The 20,541-nt window shown below is 47.7% G+C and overlaps 1 protein-coding gene across 4 annotated transcripts in view; it reads right to left on the bottom strand.

Moving 5' to 3' along the window:
• NUBP2 (NUBP iron-sulfur cluster assembly factor 2, cytosolic) overlaps positions 1-20,541 on the bottom strand; it is a 314,384-nt gene that overhangs the window by 12,645 nt on the left and 281,198 nt on the right. For all 4 annotated transcript variants that reach the window (XM_078662981.1, XM_078662982.1, XM_078662980.1 and 1 more), the window contains 2 exons: positions 18,849-18,959; positions 14,566-14,635 (listed from right to left, as the gene is read on the bottom strand). In XM_078662981.1, coding sequence (XP_078519107.1) covers positions 14,566-14,635; positions 18,849-18,959 — 181 coding nt within the window. The remainder of the gene's footprint in view (positions 1-14,565; positions 14,636-18,848; positions 18,960-20,541) is intronic.

Raw genomic sequence — 20,541 nt, 5'->3', positions numbered from 1 at the left:
GGAGGGCAGGCCAATCTTACACATGCACTCAGAGAGCGCACGCACTTTACACTGCGCCACAGTGCTAAAGTGCGCAAAGACCAGAAATCATTATAATTATGTAACACTAAAAGGCAAAAAGTTCAGGGGTGAACCTGCCAGAAGGGCCAAGTCCAACACTTGTGATAACATGAATCTTCTTATAGAGAAGCCGACAAGAGCACAAAGAGGTAAATCTCCACCAAACAAGGGTTCTGCCTCTTAACTATATGAAGTAAGTGCTTCTTTGTTTGGTGGAGATGTCCTCATATTTTTTGGCATCAAGAACTTAACAAAGTCGTCAGGAAACGCGCTGGGGGGTTGCTTGTAAAGCTTTCCATCATCCTGGCAAAAGGCAAAAAGACCTTTACATACAACGACGGTGGGCAGGACCAAACAGGCAAAGCTTCAAAGCGATTTGCACATTTTCATACTCTTACTCATTTAAAGGGGGAACCATGGACTCTGCTCTCAACAGGACAGCACAACAAATAACTCACTTGTCACAGTGAAAAAAAGATTGTGCTCCAATAGATCAATAATGCATTCACCTCCAGAAAGCATTTCAGATCCTTTTTCAAAATGAAATTGCTTTGCATTAACCAAGCTCAGGAGTTACATTTATTGATTCTTTCCAGAAGTGGAGCTACAGCGGGGGCACCTGATTAGTTTATATTTGTATGTGCCTTCTGTTAAGCTTTAATCACTGTGAAATAAGCATTCGGGCCAAAACGGCCTCAGGGACCCAATCCCCTGCCCAGTACAACTTAATGGGGAGGGAGGATGATTGGTTCCCCTTCCTGGGGGGATTTCAGCCCCGGGAACCACATCCCCCAGGGCAAGGCCATAATTTAATAAGGAAGGGGGGGGGGCACGCAGCCCTCTCCCTAGGCTGATTTCGGTCCAGGGGCCTGGCCATGACTCCCTGGGTGCCCTGGTCCCACCCAGGGCAATCCCGTAAGCTAAGGGAGCGCAGGGGGAGCCTCAAGTCCCTTGCGGTCCCAGCCAGCTCCCCGCCTCCTGTGGAAGCTGGCACTGCTCTTACATGCAGGGAACTGCTGGAAATGCAGCTCCCTGCATGCAAGAGGACTAGTTTAATTTATTTCCCTGCCACATGTCTGTGGGCAGGGAAAGAGATAAAAATTCTACTTCCAGCAATCAGGAGCATTTTGACAGCTCTCACTAGCTGGAACCGACGTGTTTGCTTTTGCTTGGTGGGAGTGGTCACATCTCCCGCCAAGTAAAAGCAGACAGCTTTCCAGGCACCCCGGAATATAGCAGGAGTCAGCCCTGGGGGTGGTGGTGGTCCCCACTGTCATCTATGGCTGCAGGAGGGGGGCCACGCTGATCCCCTTCTTTGATTTTCAAGGGCCTGCCCCGGTGAGATGGCTGTCCCCACGGCCGGGGGCCCGCGCTGACCCGCCCCCTCTTTAATGCGCATTTTTGCCCCAGGGAAGTGGTGGTCCAGTCGGCTGGGGGGCCAATGGGCTGGGGGTGGTCCGCGCACCCCCATTATAATTTTTATTTGATGCTCCAGGGAGGTGATGGTCACTGTGGGCTGCAGGGATCCAAGCCCCCCCATGCATTATTAAATATAAGCCCCAAGGAGGTGGTGGTCCCCGGGGCATAATTAGTATTAAATCTTTTTATTGCAAGAAAACATCACAACAGGAACAATGGCTCATGCTGGCAAAGGCACGGGCCACCCCTGATAATACAAGCAAGTAAGGAGGCCAACGATGCGCCCAGTTCATTTGGTGTAATACACAGCAAGTCGCCTACAACCCAACTGGGCCAGCCGCGTAGTTAGGGTTCGGGAGCTGCCTTCGAATGTAATATGCTGTGAAGCAGAACAATAACAATCCCAACCAATCCCTCCCCGAACCCCACCCTTCCCACCCCCCTCCTTGTCCAACGGGTAAAGAGTTGCAAGAGACTAACGCCAATGAAAGCGGTTCCTGGGAGGTTGCGCGCCGCCGAGCTCTCGGCCTACGAGATTGTGTTTTAGGGTCTGTGAGCAGGGTATCCGCCAAATGCAGCAGCCGCAGGTATCGGGGGCAGCTCAGCTCCCTGAACTCCCCGGTGAGTAGGGTCAGGAACGGTCGCCAAAGTTCTGCTAAATCATCCCCCCTCCCAGCCTTTGCCAGCGATAGCTTCTCCATCCCTAGTATCGTCCAGAGCCTGTGTAACCACCCAAGTTGCTGAGGAGGTTGAACGTCCCTCCAGTGTGCCACAATGTTCTGTATCGCTGCTCCCAGTGCGATCGCTATGAGTCTCCCCCTCAAGGACTTCAGGGGGTACATCAAGGCATTAGGGAGGCCGAGCAGCACATAGGCAGGGAATCTGGGAAGCTGGGTGTCTAGGTGCAAATCTATTAAGTCGAGGATTGTGATCCAGTAAGGTTGCAGACGTTCGCAGCTCCAGAGCAGGTGTTCTAGGGTACCAAGCCCCCCGCATCCCCTCCAGCAGCGATCAGTGACCCGGGGGTCCCAGCGGTGTAGGCGTTCCGGTGTGTGATACCAATACGTGGCCACTTTAGTCAGCGTTTCAGTATGGCCCATGTGATAGGCTGAGTGGCGGGCTCTGTGATATATGCCCTCCCATTCCTTGCGAGTAAGTGTCCTCCCGAGGTCTTTCTCCCACCTGGCCCTCCCTGCATTGTAGGAGTGAATGTTAGTGAGTAGTAAGTGCTGATATAAGTCTGAGAGCAGCTTTTTATCGGAGGTACGTGTCAACAGCCATTTTTCGTATGACGTGAGGTGTCGCTGTGCGCCGGATTGAATGGACAGATGAAGAACCCAGTGACGGACCTGTAGGTACGGCAGGCGGTTGGATCCGGGATGCCGTAATCCTCCTTCACCTTCGGAAAGGGAAGAATACAGTTAGGGTCAAACATATGACCCACAGCTCTGCAGGGCGTCGTCCTCCAAACCGCAAACGCCTGGGGGTCAAGGCCCGGGGAGAAGTCCGGGTTGCTAAAGATCGGCGTCATCGGGGAGGGGAATGAAGTGAAGCCCCGCCGTACCGCCACTGTGTCCCACGCGCCCAGGACCGTACTCGTGATTTGTGACGCGTAGAGATTGGGCGGTCTATGGCGACGCAGTAAAAATGGGACATCCTGCAGTGGCCGGCCTGCTACCGCCTGGTCTTGGAAGACCCAGTGTTTGCTGGATTCTAGTTGATGCCATTCTACCAGTGTGCGCAGCTGGGCGGCTTGGAAGTATAGGGTGAGGTCAGGTATTCCCACGCCACCATGAGCAGGGGGAAGTGTAGCAATTAAATGCTTAAAACGCGGCCGCCGGCCATTCCAGATATATCGCGCTAGGTTAGACTGCGTCTTGTGGAGCCACCCTGCTGGCGGGCGTATGGGGAGAGTTTGAAAAACGTAAAGAATCTGTGGCCGCAAAGTCATTTTAATAGCCGCAACGCGGCCCAGCCAGGAAAGCGTGAGGTGTTTCCACCGTCGGATCTCACCGTTAAGGCGTGTGCTGAGCCTCGTGTAATTGGCATCTGCCGTAGCCCGTATCGTCGGTGCCAATAGAACCCCGAGATAGGAAATTGGGGAGGCGGGCCACTGTAGGTCGTACTCGGCCATGACCTCCGCCAACACGTCAGGTGGTAAAGAGATGTTCAGGGCCTCTGACTTCTCTACATTGACCTTGAAGCCTGAGGCCAAGGCAAAGGTGTGGAGCTCCACGAAGAGCGCCCGGAGGGACTGCATCGGTGACATCAGGGAAAGCAGAATATCGTCTGCGTACAGACTGACCTTATGCGTGTCCCCGCCGAACAGGATACCCTCAATGAGGTGGTGTTGTGGTATACGTTGTGCTAATGGCTCCATATAGAGAGCGAACAGCAGGGGGGACAGTGGACAGCCCTGTCTGGTCCCCCGGCCAATCGGAAAGCGTGGAGATGTGTGGCCATTGACTCTGACCGTCGCGGCCGCCCGACGATAACAATTAAAAATCCGGTTGCGGAGAGTCTCCCCCATGCCAAACTTCTGGAGTGCCAGGTCTAGGTACGGCCAGTGCACTCGGTCGAATGCCTTCTCGGCATCGATGGTAAGGAGCATGCAGCCCGGCCTCGTTCGAGACCCTGCCTCTATCAAATGGAGGACTCGTCTGGTGTTATCGCTAGTTTGCCGCTGCGGAATAAATCCTGCTTGGTCGGGGTCCACTAGTTGCTGCATGTAAGGGGCGAGCCTGCTCGCTATGATCCCTGTGTATAATTTGAGGTCTATATTCAACAGGGATATTGGTCGGTACGATCCACACCGGGTGGGGTCGCGGCCAGGTTTGGGTTTCACCGATATCGCGGCCTCTAGGAGATCCGGGGGCACCGCCCCTGGCTGGTCAAAGGTGTTAAAAAGATCACGTAGTAAAGGGGCCACTTAGGGGCAAAACGTCTTGTAAAAGGCCGCCGAGTAGCCATCCGGTCCCGGTGATTTACCCAGTTTGAGGCGGGAGATTGCCGAAATCACTTCCTCTAGCCCTATGGGACGATCGAGGAACTCCGCCTGTGCCTCATTTAAGGAAGGTAGGGTTGCGCCCTGGAGGTAGTCCCGGCTGGATTGCAGGTTTAGGCGGTCTGCCTCATAGAGGTCAGCATAGAAGTTCCCGTAGGCAGCGGCAATCGCTCCATCCTCCACTATCGGATCGCCACCCCCAGCTTGGATGGTCCGAATGAGCCGCCTCTGTTGCTGTTCCCGCAGCCTGCTAGCCAGGAGCTTCCCACAGCGGTCTCCCCCGGTATAGTACGCGTGTCGCAGCCGGAGAGCGGCATATTCAGCCACATCCTGATCTAAAGCCGCAAGCATATTCCTTTCCGCGCACAATTGGCGCCAAGCTCGGGCCGCACCCGTATGCTGGTGCATTTGTTCCAACTCCGCCACGCGTTGGGTGAGCTCGGCCCTCTTTTGTGCACGTTCCTTATTGTTTGCCGCGGCTAGGGAGATAAACTCGCCCCGGAGGACAGCCTTGAGTGCTGCCCATTGGGTGGCCCTGGTGGTGTCGCCATTCGCATTGTGAGCGAGGAATTGGCTCAGGGCAGTCCTGATGCGTTCTAGCACGGCTGGGCTGTGTAATAAGCTATCGCGCAATCGCCAGTGCCGCTGGGGTCTCGGGGTGGATGGCATCATGAAGGACGCCACCACCGGGGAATGGTCCGACAGGGAGGCCGGGTGAATCTTGACGTCCCGGGTGCAGGACGCCAACTGGGAGGAGCATAAAAGATAATCGAGGCGTGCGTACGTTTTGTGGGCCGCCGAGTAATACGTGTATGCCGTGGTTCGTGGGTGCACCTGCCGCCACAAGTCAATTAGGCCCAGATCTGCAAGACGGGTCTGGCCTATTTTCGAGAGCGCTCCCACTTGGCCCGAGCGCTGACCGGACCGATCTCCGGTGTTATGAAACACCAAATTGAGGTCCCCCCCTAGGAGTAAGTGTGAGTGCGTGTTGGCTGTGACCGCCTATAAAGCCCCATGTAAGAATGCCTCTTGACCGTCATTGGGTGCATAGATGGAGCCTATTAGTAGTGTCTGCCCTGCAATGAGAAAGCGATGTGCCAGCAACCTGCCCTTGATCTCAGCTTCCTTATGCAGGACCCGTCCCTCAAATGATTTGGCCACTAGTATTGCTACCCCAGCTGCTTTCTTATTCGGAGAGGAAAAGAATTGCCATGGGAAGGAGCGTGATTTAAGTCTGTGGTGGTCTTTGGGGAGTAGGTGTGTCTCCTGCAGGAGGCAGATGTCCGCCCCGGAGCGCTCCAGGAGTGAAAGAATCGCTCTGCGTTTGATTGGATTATTGAGTCCTCTCACATTGAGGGTGAGGATAGTCAACAGGCGTGTCATGTCAAGTCTGCAAGTGGAGAAGCTATATTGCGCGTGCGGGCCTCAGAGGCGAACCAAGAGAAACGGCCCTGTGTAGGGCCCGCGGACAAGGAGGACCCCCCATCCCTTCTCCCCACCCTCCCCTGCCCCCCCCTTCCCCCCGCCAACTCCCCCCATCAACTCTCCCAGCCCCACCCGGGTCCCTCCCTAACACCAACAAGAAACCATGAAAGAACCTCCCCGTGTTAGCCCCAAAGCACATCATTGTAGTTACCTGCGTGGACGTCCGGCCACCAGGCCCCTCTCCCTCGCCCCTCCTCCCCGGAGCCCAATACCTGCTATATGACCAATGCTGAAGTGTTCTCCCCCTGAGAAAGCCTCAGGCAGTCGGTGCAGTGTCTCGGGCCACTTCTCGCACCGCGTTAGCCATATCCGCTCTGATAGACTGTGGATCTGGGCGCGCACTGGACCCAGATGATCGACGGCTCGAAACTCGTTGCCAGCCATCCCTAGTGAAGTGCCGCCGCCTTGGGGTGGACGTGTCCTCCTCGGTTGCTGTGATCCCCAACACCCCGCAGGTGTCCTGGAGGGAGCGGAGTTGGTGCAAAGTTCCATTCCACCTGAAGATGATGCGGAAGGGGTGACCCCAGGCATATGGTGTTTCATGTTCTCTCAGAAAGTCTGTCGCAATCTTGAAGGACTTACATTTTTGGAGCGTTATAGCAGACAGGTCTTGATCGAGGGCCACTGGATGACCTCGGAACTGCAAGGGCTGCTTCTTCCTGGCTTCGCTGAGGATACGTTCCTTGAGTGGGTAGTCCGGAAGAAAGGCCAGGATGTCCGGCGGCGGGCTGATGTCCGCCTCGCAAGTCCCACACTGTGGGCCCTGTCAATCCGCCGGCTCGCCCAGGATGTCGCGGAACAAGTCCTGTAGGTAACCTGCCACATCAGTACCTTCTTCTTTGGATGGAACGCCTCGGACCCGAATGTTGTTCCGGCGGGACCTGTTTTCAAGGTCCTCGGCGTGGGCCTGGAGGTCCAGCTGCTGGTCCTTCAGACGGATCACCTCCTGTTGCAGCTGCACTATCTCCTCATCTCTGGCGGTGTCTGCGCCCTCCATGGCGGTCACTCTCTCTCCGAGGCTGTCCACTTCTCTCCGCACTTCCCTGACCTCGCCCGCCACCTCTTGCTTCAGGGTAAGGAAGTCCTCCCTAAGTGAGTTGAAGAGGGATTCCAGAAAGGAGCGGGTTATGGGTGGTTCGCCCGCGCCTGCGTCCTGCTGGGCCTTCGACTGGCCCGGCGATGAGTGCCCCCTGTCCGTTTTCGCTTGGGATTTGTTCAGCATCTCAGGCAGTGTCCGCTCGCCCTTCTTCCCTCCTCTCTGGGCGGCCATTTCGAAGGAGGTTCCCACTGCTCGGGGCCGACCGCGGTCGCGCTGCTTCGATGTCCGATGAGTGCGGTGGCCGCGTGGCTTCGTGGCTAGGCCACGTGAGCCTCCCGCCCTCAGGTCTCCGTTCGTTCCCTAGTCGATCGGCGCCGCCTGGCAGTGACCGTGCGTCCAGTGACTCGCACGTGTCGGTAGTAGCAAGTAGCGGGCCGCGGAAGAAGGCGCACCGGCGGGGAGGCCGCGTTATGGCCGAGGACGCCAGCCCCGCCGGAGCCCGTCTACCCGCACCTCGTCTGTCTCTTGCAGCGGGGTGGCCACCTCACCACCAAAGCACTGTCCCCTCTGTGACAGCCCGGGCCTCCAGCGAGACCCCCCAAGATGTCCCAGGGTAAGTCGGGGCTTCGGCCTCTAGTCCTCGTGGAGCGTTAGTTCAGCAGGCCGGGTCGCGGCGCCCAAAGCTCCTCCAGGCCCGGGTGCGTCTAGACAAAATGGCGGCAAAGGATCTCGGCGTCGGCTGCTCCCTCGGGCCCCTCCAGGCGAATCGGGGCCCCCCTCCGTCACTGCCTCCGCGGGGGACCCGGATCGGGGCCGATATGTCGGGCGAGGTGTACGGTGCTGCTCCGGCGGGCCCACCGGGCGCCCCGGTGTCTATCGGGAAGGGCCTCACCCGTGTAGGCCGCAGCCGCGGCCTCGATTAGTTATCAGGGCGGTCGTCCCCGGGCTGTGGCGTGGGCTCCCGCTGCCCTTACTGAGCTATGGCAGGGGGAGAACGCTAGAATTCAGGCTTGGGCCCGGATGGATCGGAGAAGCTCCGGAGAGAAGCGTCCGCTCACTCCGCCATCTTGGCCACGCCCCTCCCCCCGGGGCATAATTAAACAAACATGCCTCCGAGACCTGGCCCACCCAAGGGCAATATTAAAAGCAAGCGCTTGTTTTATTCCCAGATCACTGCCATATTTGCAAATTTTGTCAAGAAATACAAAATTGCTTTTTTGGCCTAGCGATGTCCCTCTGGGGCCCAAGCCCTAGACCTAGAGGGTCGGGGTACCCTGCCCCTTTTTCTTTTTTCAGCGTTTTTGTACGGGACTCGGCTGAAGTAGAGTACCAAGATGGCTGCCAACACTTCCTTATTAAAGTGTTGGCAGCCAAGCAGAGCTCTGCAGATCTCTACACAAGCTTGTAATTATTCATGAAGGCTTCGCAATCATGAATATACAAATTTGGATTTCCCTTATTTTCGTACAAACTACAGAATGGATTTACATCAAATAACTGAAGGCTTAACCTGCAGACCAAAAGCTACCTTTCTGCCAAATTAGGTGTAAGTCCAGAGGTTTGGGCTGCAGGCTAAAGAATCTATGGGAATTAACATTGGAAACACACGTTTCTTTTACCGACGCAGGCAGCAAAGGTCAAAATACCACTAGATGGTACAAAAAGTTTAAAATGTATTGAGTACCTTGTGAAAACAAGAAAACGTACAAGGGTACATAGGGTAAAAAATCATGGCTAGCGCGTTACGGCAGAACACCTTCCTCCTAGCCGGTTTTACATTCATGGTGGCTGTTTTTGATCTACATATTGGGATTCATGTCGATCTTCACTTTCATCATCCCATATGATCACTAGAACGCTAACATTCTCATTAAAGTGGGATTCATTAGCATCCATTTTCCAATCATATCGGTTCCATTATGCCTCCGTAATTGAAACACTGAATTGTGGCTATGAACTTTTTACAATTTTCATTTTCAAACTGCCATTCATAAAACACATTTCATGTTAAGCACCTCCACAATCATTCCATTTTAATGTTACAATTATTTCATTTCAATTTTACAATGGCACTATATGTATTTTATATCATTGTGTCTCCTCATTACATTTCCCCACATGATTATATGGAATTATGTCACACATGAAATGCCACCTAGAACAGGATGTGTATCTATAGAATACTATTTATGACCTATTTCCGTAACATTATTGTGGTGAAAATGCATTTGAGGTTGGAATTTATAGTGTATAGACAGGAGGAGACTGCTTTTAGGAGAGAACGGCAAAGCAAAAAGGGAGTTATCATAGCACCCTAGATGCCGTGTTAAAGCGTCATCCATACTTTCTACAAAGAATGTATTGACATACAAATTTTAAATAGGAGTCTTTCAGGACACGATCAAATATTTTAGCTACAGCACCGGAGATGGAAAATGGCCTAGGTACAAGTACAGACTCTGTATGCTGATATTACAGATTTACTCCCATTACGTCTGCCGTTTAACTTCTTCAAATAATTTGTATATCTTTAAGCCTTGAGAAAGTGACGGAGGTGACGAAACGCGTGTTGGCTGTTTCATGTTCTTTGCAACAAGGACTGGATCATTATCTCCATCACTATCTCCATCATTGTGGAGATGTTTGACTGTATTATCCAGACTGAAGTGACCGAGTCGTTGCAACTTCTTGTATTAATTTTGTTACTTCGAAATTTATCAAATAAAAAAATGAATGTCTTGATAAATGTACTTCCCTAAATGTTTCCCCTGTCGAGAGGACCTCTCCTGTTTCTTTTTGCTAGGTTGGACAGAATTGTGTCATCAATATAATCTGAAATATTGTGAGTGCCAGTGTTTCTTTTGTTGTTGGGAATTTTAAGTGTATTGGTGCTGGGTCATTTCATAATAGTATTGGTAACCCCTTTTAACTGTATTATTGAGAAGAGAAGAGTGAGAAAAATGGGGTCAAGTAATACAGAAGTGCTAATTATATATGATCTACATGTCAGAGTGATAATAGCACCTCCGTGTTTTTTTAATATTAAAAATCTTTTTATTGAGGAATTTCACAGATCAAAATAACTTTCAATACAAGGCATTGACAGCTTAAAAAAGCACCCATTTTATTTTCATACATAAAACAGCACAATATGAAGTACAACTGTGCCTAAGAAGTATATGGCGGTAGAAGCTGTGCATGTACTGAATATACAATGGATGATCAAGGCAGGCGTGTTTCCTTTGCCCTTGCAATTGAGTAGACCGAAAACAACATAACTAAACAGTTGAACGTTAGGTTGGAGGAATATTGTTCATGAGTGACAATTTATCAAGGAGCCTTATAGGAGAATGGATGTACTAGGGGGGAAGAGATGAGAGAGATGCAGCCAGTGTATGGGAAAAGAGAGCCAGCGCAATTGAGATCTTGTTGTTCCATCATGGGTACGTCTCTTTCAAAGAGCTGGAGTGCTCTAAGCCTGGGTGGTGTGAAGCATGAGTATTCCAAGCGGGTGAAGTAATCTATCAAGGGTTACCAGATATGGGCAAATTTACTATCTGTGAACACTATCCTATGGGATAAAAGCTCCATGGCCATTACAAGCTAGAGGCATGTCAACCAATGGGCAATAGGAGGGGCAGATGGTTGCTTCCAGTGAAGTGCTATGAGATGCTTGGCAGCACCCAGCATTTAGTTTTAAAGGCACCAATCAGCGTGTGTCATTGCCTCCAGTTCCAGAAAAACTGTGGTGTAAGAATCAGGGAGGAGGATACTGCGTGTGCCTTTAATATGGCAAGGATTTCTTCCCAATAAGTGGTAGTAAGAGAGCATGTCCACCACATGTGTTAAAAGTCCATGCTCCAGTATATCTTGGGAATATCCTGTCGTGTTTTCTATTGCTTCTGGGTGATGTCCACAGAAGTGTCAGCTTGCCATTACGATTGGTATGTGTGCAACCGTGCCTTCCCATAGTGCTAGAAGAACAATATAGGTGCATGAAATCAAACCGTTTGTTCCATCATAGGCCATGACTAGTGTCTTTAAGGTGGTATATTGTCTTGTTGCCCCCGGGCGTTCGAAGGATGAAGCGCCCAGCAGGACATCTGACAATAATGAAGCCGAGACGTTTTGGGGACCTGGTATTCCGTTTTGCATTGTTGAATGTCTTAATGGAGGCACCCACAAAAAAGTTGCGCAAGGTGCTCCAGCTGGAAAACAAGTGGGCTTCAAGGGCCGGTCTGATATCCGTGTTGCTAGCCAACTGAGTATTTGGAGAGGGGAATGTGGTGAGCCCTCGTTTAAGGGCTTCTCGCTCTCCCTTACCCCTATTCCAAGGTATAGTGGAGATGTAGTGACCAGGAGTATTCAAGAAGGTTGGAGCAGACTAATCGTCCCCCCACCCCCTGTCCCTGGGGAGCATCAACACTTAGAAGGAGTATGAGGCATTGACGGTGGAGCAGAACCAGACCTCTGGTGAGAAGAAGGACTGGGTTGGTCTTTTTTAGCCCTTTTTCTCAACCCTCTCTTTACTCTGAGACCTGGACCTTTCTTCCTTTCTTTTTCTGGAGGTGGTATGGGGCTTCTCCTCAACCTCACAGTCAGAGCCTTTTGCCGCTTCCTTCCTTTGCAACCAGCGAAGCAGCCTACCCTCAAGGCTTTGTGAGTTTTTGTACAGAAAGTACAACAGTACTTGCATTCTCTGGGCTTGTGGTCTGGATACAGGCAATAAAGACACTCCTTATGTGGGTCCTCATAATATAGTCTGGATTTTCCACAAGTCGTACAGGGCCTAAACAACCCTTTTTTAGACTCTGACATAATGAAGGAAAAATAGGTACTCAAACTTTTGGACTGTACCACAGAAGAAGATTGAAGTGAAGAAATGAACTGCTAGCTGAAAGTTCAAAAGGGCAACAGTAGAAACACTGTGACTGAGCAGAGCTCAGGGAGACTCCCAAACACACAATGTGCAGTAAGACATCTGAGGTATGGTGGCCCTGCAGGGAAGGAGACTCTATGGTTTGCGCTCTGATTTTTTGGAGTTTGGATGTTTTAAAACATTGGTAGTAGGTTGCTAAATGCTAGTGAATTCCTATGGACATTTGAATGTTGAGTTATAATACTGCTATTTTACTGTTACTATGGGACTCCCAACATGACGACGGTGAAGATTCAAGAATGTGAATCTATAAAAGATATAATACTGGAGAACACCACTGATTCTGTTTCTAGCCAGACTTAAGAAAACTGTAAGTCGAATACTGAATGATGTGGATATATTGAGCAATTACAAGGGGGGAAGTCAACCCATTGATGCAAGGTGTGGAGGATGTACTTCTGGATATTTAAATGGACGGCAGAAGAATTTGAAACACGTATGTTGTGTGTCTCAATTTGATTTCCTGTTCTAAGAACAGTAGAAAGGATAAATCAAGTCCTGCCATCAAGGAAGGGCTTAATATTGATACAAATAATCACATTTGTCAACAAGCATTGGCAATCGCTTTGGTTTTCTTATACTGAGAAGTTGTTTGCAAACTTGAGCACTAAAAAGAAGAGGCATCACATGGGTAGGAGTTGCATACTTATTTCTGACGCATAGAATATTTCAACGGGAGTGTACATTTTGTACCTCTACTGTACATGTCCTGTGACTGCTGCATTTTGTATGGAAGCATACACTGCTGCTACCCATGCTCTACCCATGTCAGTGAAGTTTGGCGATTGTCTTTTGATGAAACCACTTTATGAGTGGAGGTAGCCAGTGTGCAAGAGGAAGCACTGGTAGCAAGGGGGACACCATTTGTGGAGGAGAGCAGGGTACCAAGAAGGGATGTGCATAGTGCAAGTAGGGTCCACATGATGTAAGGAGAGGCATGGGGGTGAAGCACAAGGTGAAAAAAAGACGAGTGTAGTATGAAAAGAGGAGCAATAAATTGTGAAAGGAGGAGGAAGGCAGGGTGTGGTGAGGAACTAGAGGGTGCAAATGTTGCACAGGTACAGGTTGCAAAGTGGGGACAGCAGGGTGCTACTTGGAAGCCCAGTGTGCAGCAGGAGTGCCAGGAGTGAAACGGGGTACAGGGTGCAGGCCTCCCCTGCACAGATTGTGAGGTTATAAACTACATGAAATAGTGTATGACAGCACAGTTTCTGGAGGATGCAGTGAAAGCTTGCGTTGCCAGGGTTAAAGCACCCTGAAAGTGAGTGTTGTGGGTGAATAAACATCTGTGGTGCACTATGAGTGATCAAGAAGTCTGAGCTGATGCACATTCACAAGTGTACCGTGTGTGAACAAGGGTCCAGCTTTATGAAACACAGATAAGGTGCTTGCATGGAATTAGGTGTAGAACGCAAGGTTATGTAAAGAGTTGACATAGTCTAAATGCTTTGTGCAGTAAGTGGAGGTGATTCAAAACAGCAGAGGGTCATTGAGCAAGTATGATGGAATTCATGTTTGTAGAATATGCATGCTGTGTCAAAAGTCCGATGTGTGTTGTACTGTAAAGTTTCAGTGCTGAATAGGATGAAGCAAATGTGTTGAAAGTATGAGGGAAAAATGAAAGTGTGCATTGCAGTAGAGTGAATTGTGCATGATCCGAGAGTGAATGAATACAGTACAGGCATATGGGTACATACACCTAACAGATGCCTTGTGTGAAATAATAAAATTAAAGCACGTGAGGTAGAGATTAAAAAATGCAGTTCATACACCTGTGTGAATGCATTCAGTGAACAGGACTAGCTTCTGGGAAGATACATTTTCTCTGTGATCTCATGCAATGTTAGAATAATGGATTAATAATAAATTGTTAAGTACAAACCTTGTGATGATGTGTAGCTAGACGGCAAGCCCTGTCCTGGACCCAGATAAAGAACCTAGTACCACAATCATCCAGTATAACGACATACCCAGTCAGACATTACGCTCATCACCCACAAAGCTTCAGGCGCACATTAAATCAAACTTTCAAACAACTGGTCAGCTGAAACATAGAGCCTGATTACTGGTTTGGCGGATAGGGTTACCCCGTCACAAACGTGATGGATATCCCATCCGCCGTATTACAATTTCATTATATTCTATGGAGCTTGTAATACGGCGAACGAGATATCTGTCACGTTTGTGACGGAGTAAACCATCCATCAAACTCACAATCTGGCTCATTGTTTTTGGAAAATGGTCGAAGGACCAGAGTTTCTCCACCTGATACTGAGATGACCTTATAGGTTTCCTGTCCTTTCTGTAAAGCTACGGCATGACATTGTTGATTTGTTTGACCTCTGGTTCAATAAGGCTGTCACCCACTCAAATACTCAAATTTAAAGTCAATACAATGTGGGTCACTGTTAGCAGTGTAAGATGTCTTCCACCGTGTGTCTATCTGGTTTAAATCACTGTGAGCTTCATGACAAAGGGAGTGGTTTCCTCACTCCAGTGCCTGAATTACTTGTGGTACTGTAAACTCAGGAATGACACTAACTCAAACCAAGTATCCTTGTATCAAGTAATCTCACACACCCCACTGGTAAACATAACAGAAATGTAAACGCCACTCACCTAGGAAGGGGACTTCCGCATGCCGAGCAAGCTCCTCCCCACCTCCACTGGAAAAAATGTTGGTGCATTCCTGAAAGAGCAGAAGTGATAATTAACCCTACAGACTTTTCTCTTCGACCACAGAGGGAAGAAAGTGAAACCAGATGGACGAAACCCAGCAATATCTGAGGCAGAAAGAGGGACACGAACAGAAGCAAAAAACCTTCCTAGAACCGGTCCGGATGTTGATAAGAGGTCTGGGGCAACTGTGTCTGAAAATCCACTGTTACATGAACCCAAATGGCTCATTCTAATACTCTTATGGGCCCTCTCTTCCTCAAGCATGCTGATCTTTCGGAATTTCCTAAATCTATGCTTCCCACAAACGGCTAAACATATCCCTTCAACTCTTGCCATTTGTTCCTTACCCATGTTAATCGACTGATTCGCCCTGCTCTGGCACCATCTAGATTCTAGATGGTGCCAGAGCAGGGCGAATTCTTCTAGATTCTAGAAGAATGCCCCAAGAGAGCACAGTTTCCCTTTGTAACCTGCCCACGTGTGCAAACTACACCTAATTCCACTCCTGTATCCTGTATCTTAGTTTGGTAGTGTTTTTACACTACAGAGAGTGTTTTCAAACAAATGTGTGCTATTTTATGCCATTTTAACAATGAAAAAAGATGAGATGCAACCTTCTGTCTCCAACCTGCACAGCAACAGTGTTGGCATGCAACTGTGTCCTTAACCCCTTCCAGGCTGATGACGAGCTCAGCTCGTCATGAGCGTTACCTGCCGTGCGCTCATGACGAGCTGAGCTCGTCATGAACCGCGGGGTTTTTAAAATCGCCGCGCACAGCGGGAAACGCCGCCGCAGCGATGCGGTTAAGCAACACTGTCCTTAAGCAACACTGATTTCTCTCCATACCTACTTCTCTTATCTGCACCCGCGTGGAGAAAGAAAATGGGGAATATTAGGATGAAAATTCACCTTCACGATACTAGGTGAAATTAACGGTCCAAATAGGGTTGACAAAGGCCCAGACAGAACACAACTGTACGCCTGGGCATAAGAGGAAGTCTTCACTCAGATTGTAGCCTACAAGATCAGTCCAAAGGTGATAGATAGCCTGGCCTAAGCCTTACTGTATAAAATCTGTGTCACAGCAGATAGCATATGGAGACTCTGCTACTATTGCAAATTGTTGTTGAGTAATACAAAATAATTGTAAAGTTTGATCCATAACACTTCACTGATTTAAATGCCTACTGTGAGAGGTTGTTGATTGACATTTCATTTTTTGAAGGTGTGGCTACGCATTGTGCTTTTATCAGCATCAAGTTACAGTGTTGTGTGGTTACATAGGCCTCAGACAGGGAATACCACCATTTCACATGTTCACGTTTAAAGATGGTATCTTTCTTATACACGGACTCTTGACACATATTTGCATGCAGTTTCATATGGGATAATATCTCTGAAATGGATTTGCTCACATTTACACTTCTTCGTAGGCATACTATCAGGGCCTTGTACATTCTGTACTACGCTTAAGTTCACTGTGCAAAATGTTGATGTTTGTTGTTGTCTTCTCGGTGACAGCTCTGCAAGGGCAGAATCAATAATGATGGACCGACTAGAGCTCCACAATGGTAACGTAGATGCCGTTTATTATAGAACTGACCTTTGTTTAGACAGAGGAGCATTTCGCTGTCAATATTGATGTTGCCCCATGCTGGAATTCCAGCCCAGCTGAATCCTGTTCAACTTCCTAGAAGGACAATGGCCTACTCTGCACAAGAATGGGCTCCCAGATGAAACATACCCACAGGTAACTGGGGAATTAGGTCACCCAAGAATATTCTGGCAGATTTGCGCCACCTAAACCCACCAGATTAGGAAGCGCTAGGTAGAAGTATAGATATGAGCATATATGAATGCATATAATCAATGTGACAGCAGAATGGTTGAATTTTTTCTCTTCATCATTCTCATAATGCTGATTACGCTGTCCTGTTTCTTTCTATTATTGCAGTGCACGTATTCTACACAAGAATCTTATTGCTTTAATAAACATTTGAAATGCCACTCCAAGTATGTCTTGTCTCTCCCTTTGGGCATGCAAGAGTTACTAACAAAAGGCACTGATCTGTTTCCACGGTTTGGGGAGTCAGAGTTGTCATGTTCTGAGGTTGCACATACCATTTAATACCTTGTAAGGTTAGAGATCCAGATGATGCATTGTGAACTAGCCATGTCTAAGGCCAACATATCCTGTAGGTGTGCATGGACTCAGTCTCGCACAGTTTTGACACTTATGTTGTCCAAACGCACAGTCTAACTGATATAGTATGCGCCGTATGACAACAGAACACTGGAATTACCAGTGCAAATTTGGAAAGTAACACTCGCCCTATTAATAAGATCATATACAAAGGATCATTTCATTCAAATAGGATCAGAGGAAAGGAAGAGGGTTTGTGGTGAGACTTGCATCTCCATATCACCAGCCACTTTAATGGAAGCTTTAATTACAGTTAGTTAGGTGTGAAGAGAAATATTGTTTTTTTCCTTTAAATTGGGGTTGTAAGAAAAATAATCAAAACTAAGATACACCCCTAACCTAGGCAAATCTCTCTAGAGCTTTGAAGTGACTTGATTGTCAGCCTTTTTGGAAAGGCAGTCAATGATTCCTCTCCTCCAGTCTCCACAATGCATAGACAGATGAAGAAATGCTTCTGCTTTGTCCTGATGTTATTTGGAAAGGTGGGCACAGCTCCCTGAAAGCCATGTAGCACATTAACGCAGTGTGCTTTATATACAAGAAAATATCACAGCAGGATGCACCTTGTACACATTTTGTGATCCATAGGGTTAATCTGGAGTCAAGCCACATTGGAGACCACACTGCATCAGATGCATACGTTTTTATTCACTCCTTTCTTGCCCATTTTCCTCCACTCTGGACAAAAATCCATCCTCAGGTGCCACCCCCAATATCATTATTTGTATAAACCAAGAGGCAATGGGGTGCACTATTTTCAACCTTACAATCTGAATACCATTAACCCAGTAGATATGCATAAACAAAGAGCTCTAATGTGTACTGCATGAACCAATAAGACCCGAGTAACCTGAGATAGATCTTCTCTGTGCTCCATGAGCTAATTAGACCAGTGTAACCTGGAGGAGATCTTCTGAGTACTCCATGAATCCAATCGACCTATGTTACTTGAGCCCTCTCCTAGGTTCTCAATGAACCCACAGGACCTAGATAACCTGTGAAACCTCTGCTATTTACTCCATAAACCCATAGGACCTGTGTAACCTGAGAACTCATATGCAAACTCCATGAATGCATAGAAACTGCTAACCTGAGAGTGCCCTGCATCCTACTCAATTGACCTATATGATATGTGTAATGTAAGAGCACTATCTAATCCCCATTACCTGCCCTCAAAGATAGATGAGACATAGATGTGCTTAACAGTATGTGCTGAAAACGTATATTACCAAGTAGGTCGAGTGTGTGTGTATTGTGAGAAATCATTTTAATACCAATCGCATGAACTGTAAAATATGTGCAAAGTTAGGTATGATCTACTACTTTTGATCAGCTATCCACATGCATGAGCTATGCACGTGATAGGTCGGATCTACTCACTAAGTTAGGAGTTCTAAAGTTAGTAAAGGATGAAAGACGGCCCTGCTGTTTGTGAATGAGGGAACACAGTAGATGCATTGATATTTACGCTGACTGAGCGTTGACTGAGCAGTAACGCAGGAGGACTCTAAAAACAATGAGGCTAAGTTATTGGTTGTAGTTCAGACAGACAACAGGAGTAAACGCAGACTGTGTATCCTTATAACATGAAAACACTGCATCCTTTCCAGCAGAATTATTTTTGCCAACTGTCGAATAAGTCTTTGCACAAGGAAAGTCTGGTCTGTAGCATTACTTTGATGCAAGGTATTTTGTGACTCACTCTTGTGAGATATATCGGTAAGCAAAGCTGAGGTGTCTTGCAGATGGCTGGGTCATAGATGGCTGGGTCACTGATGGGAAATTAATGTGGAAAAAGGTCTAATCACGTATTTCCCGCTACCACGTTTCCTACAGCCTTTTGGATATGGGTGCCTTTGTAAAGTGTGGGTAATCAAGTAACTCTGGTGTCTAATGCACACGATTGGTTTTCCTCACACATGGTAGCAGCATACGGCAAGCCATTTAGGTGCATATGTGTCTGTTTGTTATACAGAGTTTAGCAATAGAGTAACAAATCATTCTTTCTTTATAACTTACCGAACAGTGTGGACAAACAAATCCGCTCATGTTTTCAATGATTCCTATTACCCGCAATCCTGTCTTCTTACAGAACGTCAGCTCACGTCGAACATCTCCTACAGACACTGCCTGAAAACAGAAAGAGGAATAAGTGGTTAGGAACTGAGTCTGGGGGAAACAGAGACATGATGGGAAATCAACTCAGTGATAAGGGGAGGCTACAAGATTGGGGTGAGTACAATGGCATGAGAAAAAAGGCAACATGAAAGGGTAACAGAGAAGTATTGTAAAGAGAAACACAGACATTTCCCTGCGGTGTGTGGTGACCCCACAGATTTGACTCTCAATCATATCCAAAGAGGGGGCAGAAAGTTAACAAGTCCAAATGTGTGCTCTACACAGCCTATCGGGGCATATATTTCTCCTAAATTCACAAGCTACTGAAATAAATGCCATTACAGAACTATATTGAAGCACTCCAACTTTGCTGCCAAACTTAAGGTTGAATAAATTTAAAAGGAGGTCCGATAACGGACATTTTACTATCCGGACATAAGGCTACTCGGGATTTCGAGAAGTCTAGACGCTTGCAATCCCAGATTGCACTCTAGTGCCAGTTGCATTTTCAGAGGCAGTTTTTTTAATGGATCCACAGAATTGAACTAAGAATCCAGTCTTACTGATATTTAACCCCATGGCTGAAACACAACTGGGGAGGAGAGACGGTCACTACAATACAGAACCAGAACTACAAGTGACCATTTCTTCTGCATTTTAGGAACTTCATTAATAGTCATGAACTTTGGAATAAAATAGCAAACAAATCTGTTACAAAAATGGGGTTCATGGCCGCAAGGGATTAAGTCATCAATTGCTGAGAGATTTTAAAATAAACCTATGCAAACAAATTCTTGAAGACAGTTTGACCTATCAAAGAGTCAGTCCTTATATCTAAATCAAGGCAATAGTGTCCTGTAAATGTGTGCATTGACTTTCAAGTGCCAGCTTTACAGATTTTAGCCAATGGTATCTTCCTTAACCAAGCTATAGTGGTGAAGTGTGATTCAGGGCTTATAGAAAGAGGTTTGCTTGCTAATTGATAACAAAGAGAGATCAAAGACATAATCTATGATGTAGCTAAGACTGCCTTTATTCGACCATAATTGAGAAGCAGTTGATTGGACGTTCTAATAGCTTTGGTTTTGTCTTGTTGAAAAAGTACAATTTTCCTAATGTCTAGAAAGTGCAACAAATGCTCACTTGGTGTAGATGGACTGCTGAAGAATAGAGGATGGGTGATAGTTTGATATGAAGTTTTGAAACTACATTCTATTTGAATAGAAAACTGTGAAGTGCTCAACAGCTGATATATGAAATAAGGTTTCTATTCGGCTTTTCTTGTACGCTATTCTAGCATTTAGATTTACTTTGATGGAAGTGAACTGCAACTCTTTGGATAGATGTAGAAAGTAAGGCAAAATCGCTTCTTGATATTCAGTGAGATTAATAAACACCATTTCTTCCAAATCACAGGCAAAACGTTTTCCATTTAAAAGAGTAAGACATCCTCATTGGTCTCATTTGATGTCCATGCCGTCCCGTGGTAGATTCAAATGTCCATACTGTCTGACCTGAGGAGACATGCTGCTAAATTCAAAGATGTTAGACTTGGATGGAAAATGTGTCCCTGTTACCTAGTCAGGAAGTTCGC

Source organism: Lissotriton helveticus, chromosome 10 (genome assembly GCF_964261635.1).
Source record: "Lissotriton helveticus chromosome 10, aLisHel1.1, whole genome shotgun sequence".
In the NCBI taxonomy this organism is placed as follows: domain Eukaryota; kingdom Metazoa; phylum Chordata; class Amphibia; order Caudata; family Salamandridae; genus Lissotriton; species Lissotriton helveticus.
Note: the sequence above shows the minus strand (reverse complement) of the source record. Positions and strands in the feature narration are given on the sequence as shown.